Here is a 5849-nt window from a genome sequence, read left to right on the forward strand (position 1 = left end):
AATTGTTTATGGTTGCTTTATCTGTCAAGAAACCCATTGCGTTAAGCAAAGGGTTTGACAAGGTCTACACTGTAATATGGTAGTAGAAAGAAGGCCATCATCATCACATTGACGCAAAGGGTGATTGCATCAAAGTTCTCTTATCACAATCCTATTGATTAAATGCACCAGGTCTGCTTCTTCTAGATGCACGTTAGGAGTCACGGCATCGATGATGGACTAAAAGGAACAATACTGCATTAACTCCTGTTTGCTGCTTTGGTGTTTGCGTATTTGGGGTGAGTAGACTCCACCAGCTGCTGAACATTATTAGCATTCAGCCGTAGTTTCAACTTTTCTACTAGCCTTTTGGGTGGAGGCCGGAGAGCGAGGTCTGGACGCGGACCAATACACCATGGCCCTCTATTCGTTGTTCACCAGCCACGCCAGCCCCCGACGAGTCCTACGTCGACAGCAACGGGGCTTGCTTTTGCCGCCACTTTCGCCCTTAGTGTGTGTGGTGGTCATCGTTCTCACTGCGGTAGTGATGGTGGTACTATTTCTACTGGGAACGACGAAGCTGCTGAGGTACAGAACCTTGATCCAGAAACCCATAGTCTTAGTGCGGGAAGAGATGGTGGGTCGCAAGAATCACACAGCTGTACTAAAGACGTTGCCAGATTTCGAAGCCCACAAAGTGAGAGCAGGAGCGGCGGAGAGTAATTGGAAACCGGTCACACCCCCCACCCCTAGTCTTCCGCATCTAGCTCCTTTACCATCAGCATCCCACCAATTACCGTTACAGTTACAGATGATGAGAAACAGCAGCAGCAACAATATCGTCATGGGTCCTTATCACAACTGGGAACTTTTCTCCGCTGACTATCAGGAAATGCTGCTTAATCTCAAGATTTTCGTGTACCCGGATGTCCACTCATCATCATCAAAAGCAAACAGAAACTCCTCCTCCCAGGCCCCTAATTATGACAGCGTTTTCCTTCCCCTAGCAAACCCCACTAACCCCAAGCTTGGGAATTATTACAGTGAGCACGCGTTTAAGGTGGCTCTTCTTCACAGTTCCCTGGTCACCGACCGTCCGGAGGACGCCAATTTCTTCTTTATGCCTTTCTCCATAAATGCCATGCGTAATCACCCTCTCCTGCATTCCGCCTCATCCATTTCAGATTTCATTGCCCAATACACGACCAGAATTAGCTTCGACTTCACATTTTGGAATGCCTCCGACGGTGCTGATCACTTCTATGTCTGCTGTCATTCCATTGGTCGGGATGCCGCTTCCAAGCACCTTGCTTTACATAACAACGCTATTCAAGTCACTTGTTCCTCCAGCTACTTTCAGAGGCTCTACATTACGCACAAAGACATCGGATTACCCCAAGTTTGGCCTCGCCGACGTGACGAGGACCACCGACCGTTCAATCCTCCAGCCGCTAGGTACGCGTGTTCTACCTGCATTCTTGACTGTGTATGTTGGTTGTTGAAAAACACAGTTGAAGTGGGACATCTTTTGCATAAAAACACCGTCCTTTCCCTTTTGCAACCTCGGAAGAAATTGATGTGGAGACACACACAAATAGATCTTTTACCGTGGGACTCCATAGCATTTGGAGAAAGGGGAACGTCTTGGATAATCATAGATCAATGAGACCAGGTTGCCACGAAAAAGTTTTCATACATCTTCCTGAGAAATGAAAGATTTAGTAGCCATGGAAAGGTAGCTGCGGGTGCGCGTTAGAACACGAACGCCAATCAATTTTTAACATTTTTTAGGGTCCTTAATCAATTAGGTAGGTTCCCTAGTGATGATGCCAATAAGAATATGATTTGGACATGGAAGACCTGATTTCTTCTTTGTTGGTCTGATTATTATGCATTTTCTTACCGCAGAAATATACTCGTCTTTTTCGCCGGGCGAGCGCAGAATTCACTTGTCCGTCAGAAGTTACTGGATCTATGGAGCAACGATACATCTTTTGCGATATCCTCTGGAGGTCTATCCCTTCCTTACGAGGAAGGGTTCAAAAGAAGCAAATACTGCCTCCATGTCAAAGGCTACGAGGTGAACACTGCTAGAGTCAGTGACGCGATACATTATGGATGCATTCCAGTTATAATCTCCAACTACTACGACCTTCCATTTGCTAGCGTCTTAGACTGGAGCAAGTTCTCAATTATCGTGAGTGAAAAAGATATTCATGTTTTGAAGGAAATATTGTTGTCAGTATCCAAGGAAACGTATTTAAAGTTGTACAAAAATCTAAGCATGGTTAGGAGACATTTCGCCTGGCACAGCACTCCCAGAGGTTATGATGCCTTCTACATGACAGCTTACCAACTGTGGTTAAAGAGAGGTTTGCAAAGAATAGCTTAGCGTAAGAGGTGATGAAAATACACCTGTCCATCATGGAAGAAATAAACATACCAGTTTGCATTATCAAATGCCAAATATTTTTTCTGCAGCTCAAAGTCTCTGTCACACGTATTCTGGCTTTGCCATTACTTTCACACGGGAATAGGCTTGAATGATTCTCAATTTCAAATACCTTGGCTTGATTTTTTTCTTTGGAAGAAGTATTAAAACAGATGAGAATCCATTGATTTATCTATGCACGACAATATGTATTGTAGGACGATTAGTTTCAACACACATATAAACAACGCATGTCTCGTCCAAGAAACTCTTTTACATCATAATTCTACCAATATGTTCCGAAGATTGTTGCATTACCATAACAAAATAAGAAGGTTGGCACAAGTTTGAACCTTGAGGAACAACATTTCACATCAAATGGCATGATTAGCAGGCTGTGAATGGTAGCCTCGGCGCCTGAGCTGTGACTGAGGATTTGGTTGCTGCAAGAATATCCTTGTAGGATCATTTGGGTCAACATACCTGCACGCAGCACAATGTTAAAAGAAAAAAAAGGGCTCGTTTCTCAAATAAGCAAGAAACTAGAAAATACTTACGCATGTCGCATCATTTCATCAACAGGCGTCTGTGATGCTTGCAAGGGATCCAACTGAGGACCTGCTCTTGATGTCTCTTGATTATATTGTCTCACAGAATGAATTAGGTTAAAGAATAAGGGCACAAAAGTTCCGCAACCACCTTCCTTGAATAAAATCTTGAATGAATGAGTAGAGAATAGAGCCCTTTGCTCGTTTTCAGGTACAACCTGGAAGTGCAGAAATGGGTCACTGCCTACTAGAAGACCACATACCAATGATTCAATATCTGATGCACTTACAGGGTCGACAGATCCAGATATATTGTTGCAGAAGAATATTGGTTGGTTAAATTTTTCACCGCGAATGTAAAGCTGCAGAAGCAAGTCATTTCCAGGTCACTAAGATTTAATTTAAATTATGCACATCATATAAATTCTAGAACAATATATTTGTAGCAAACTCAGATTACCAGAAAACTGCCAGCTAAAGGAAGAAGAAGATGAAAGGAATGACAATACCATACCCAAATCTTGTTCTAAGGAAAATGCGTAGTTTAATGTCTACCTCTAAAGAAGCAAGTGTATGTTCAGTAAAAGTAGTGGAGTGTTGCCGAAGACAGCATTGGAAACGAATACATGAGCGCGTGAAATGCGTAAAAAAGGATTCATTTGCATTCGGAATTTCACAGCATAAGGCACTTCTTAAAAAATTGTAATTTGACATGTAGGGTCGGTTGATGCATGGTTGATGTTACATAACTCTCAAAATTTTTGACTTCAGTTAGATAAGATGCAATACCTAAAACTGATGATTTTTACTGCGATAACGTGCAAGAAAGTAAATTGCCCTTGAACTAAGGGTTCCACATGGCCCCCTTTAAGTGTAGTCATCATGTCAATTTACCCCAAAAGTGTCTAGCAAAATTTCTGGCCAAATGTTAGTTGGGGACTCAAATTTTGGTGCATTGCAGGCTTATCTAAAATTGATTGGACTGCATCACCATTCATTTCTCTGTTACTATTTCAGTACCGTGAAGGTTCTCTGCTAAAATCCTTCTTCCAAGTAGGAATCCAGTTCTTGGCCACCCTCCACTGGCTCTGTTACCTCTCCGACCTTCCAAAACTCTGCTGGTGCCAAGTCAATACTCACCCAAACCCCATTGTACATAACCCACTCGAACGGCAAAAGCCTTCCCTTCTGCTCACCCCCACAAAAGAAGAAAAAAAGAAAGAACCAAAAAAAGATCACCCAGGGAACCACCAAACCCTACCTAGTCTGCCCTCATGGCATTCTCTAACTGCACTATTCCCACTTCAATGCTTGTAGCACACCAGCTGTCCATTCCTCTTCATCTGGAACCACGCGGCCGTTCCCTGACCACTTAATCACTTCCTCACCTCACTGCAAATATCATGCTTAGCCTCAAATCACACATGTTCTATTCCCCTGTAGTGCGACAGCCGACATATCCATTGCCAGCAATCTGATCCCTGTCTGGTATGAGTGAAGTTTGAAGTTTATTTGTAGATCCATTTTTGTAAATTCAGGTAAATGACTTATTTTGTTGTGGAGACTGGTCCTGATTTAACACATTTTCTTGTGTAAGTTCAGTGATAGAATAAAGTAGAACTATCAGCAGCTCCATTAATGGAGTTAAAAATTGAGAACTACATTTAAGTCATCCGACACAAATCAAAACCTGAAGGTGTAAATTGACACCATTAGTTCAAGGAGGCTTATTAACAGAATGAGGCAACCTTGAACTGGATCCTTAGTTCAAGGAGGTTTATTGTATTGTAACATATAGTCTAACGACTTGCGGTAGGATATACAAACTTGTTGATCTAATCTCCGATACGACATGGCGTGATGGCAACATCCATATCTGTCCACAAGAATTATTCACAATGGATCATTTCAAGAGACTTAGCCACTCGTTTCCAGTTAATACTAGACCCAGAAATAGTTTGCAAATTCTTATAATCTGATAACCCTTATTGTGTGCATAAAGGACAGTTAGAAAAAGCCTTTTTTTGCTTTGGAACCCAGTGCACCTGTGCCACAAGGAACATACACAAACAAATGCACCATGTAGAAACATAGACTACCCACATTTGGAAAGCAGCTAGTAGACTATCCAGTGTCTTCAACCTATGCATCATCTTCAAAGAAAATTCACCTTATCTTCCAGCAATGATTCGGTCAGAAAGAAAACTAGCCTAGAGCACCATAAAGAGCATTTTCTATATTTCACCATTTTTCCAGGAACTGGGCTGGAATTTGGAGTTTTTATTCAACTATTATAACCATAGTTTTCTGGTAAACCAAGTAGGGCTTGCTCCCATGCATTTGACACAAAATAATTATTACATCAGGAAAATGTGAAGTCACATCTGGCTTTAGACCGGACAAGTTAAATGCACAAGCCCCTTGCGGTAGGTATAGTTACTTTATTGACTACAAAACGCTTGAGACTATAAGATAATGAAGAACAACGCGTGGAACAAAACGTGCAAAGCCAACTTACCAGGGGCAGATCAAAAGCAGCAAAGTCTCCAACAGGTTTATTTGCAACAAAAACCATACGTATATTGGACAAGTAAATTATGCCCTTTGCTTTGACATGTCCTCCTTGAGCTCTGAGAGACAAAAGGAGTTAATTTTCTACCAAAAAAAATCACCATTAATGTAAAAGAAAAATCAGGAATGAAATTGGTGTACAAGCATAGAATCTTCCTTAACTGTAGGATTACCGTCAAACAAATACTTTATTTTAGCAATGCATTGATTTAAAACCAGTTGCAGGAAAGGATCATAAGTGCTCTGTGGCTATGGTCGAATGATAGGAATGAAGCCTTTAGAGTGAAGAATACACTGATTCGACAGAAAGTAAGGTCCCA

General features: G+C 41.7%; 2 protein-coding genes across 3 annotated transcripts in view; one reads left to right on the forward strand and one right to left on the reverse strand.

Annotated features, from left to right (window-relative positions):
• The first annotated feature begins 250 nt into the window (after nt 1-250).
• Nucleotides 251-2459, forward strand: LOC113716888 (probable glycosyltransferase At3g07620). The gene is made up of 2 exons (XM_072072431.1): nt 251-1434; nt 1888-2459. The coding sequence occupies exons 1-2, from the start codon at nt 395-397 to the stop codon at nt 2369-2371; spliced, it is 1524 nt and encodes a 507-aa protein (XP_071928532.1). The 5' UTR covers nt 251-394; the 3' UTR covers nt 2372-2459.
• A 113-nt stretch (nt 2460-2572) lies between these two features.
• Nucleotides 2573-5849, reverse strand: part of LOC113716892 (UPF0664 stress-induced protein C29B12.11c-like) — a 4298-nt gene continuing 1021 nt past the window's right edge. The window contains exons 2-5 of one of the 2 annotated variants that reach the window (XM_027241427.2): nt 5477-5588; nt 3249-3320; nt 2968-3176; nt 2573-2893 (exon numbers count right to left, since the gene is read on the reverse strand). In XM_027241427.2, the coding sequence (XP_027097228.2) occupies nt 2785-2893; nt 2968-3176; nt 3249-3320; nt 5477-5588 (502 nt within the window). In that variant the 3' untranslated portion in view covers nt 2573-2784. The remainder of the gene's footprint in view (nt 2894-2967; nt 3177-3248; nt 3321-5476; nt 5589-5849) is intronic. The other variant, XM_027241428.2, reaches the window with a different exon arrangement.

This window comes from Coffea arabica, chromosome 11e (genome assembly GCF_036785885.1).
Source record: "Coffea arabica cultivar ET-39 chromosome 11e, Coffea Arabica ET-39 HiFi, whole genome shotgun sequence".
In the NCBI taxonomy this organism is placed as follows: domain Eukaryota; kingdom Viridiplantae; phylum Streptophyta; class Magnoliopsida; order Gentianales; family Rubiaceae; genus Coffea; species Coffea arabica.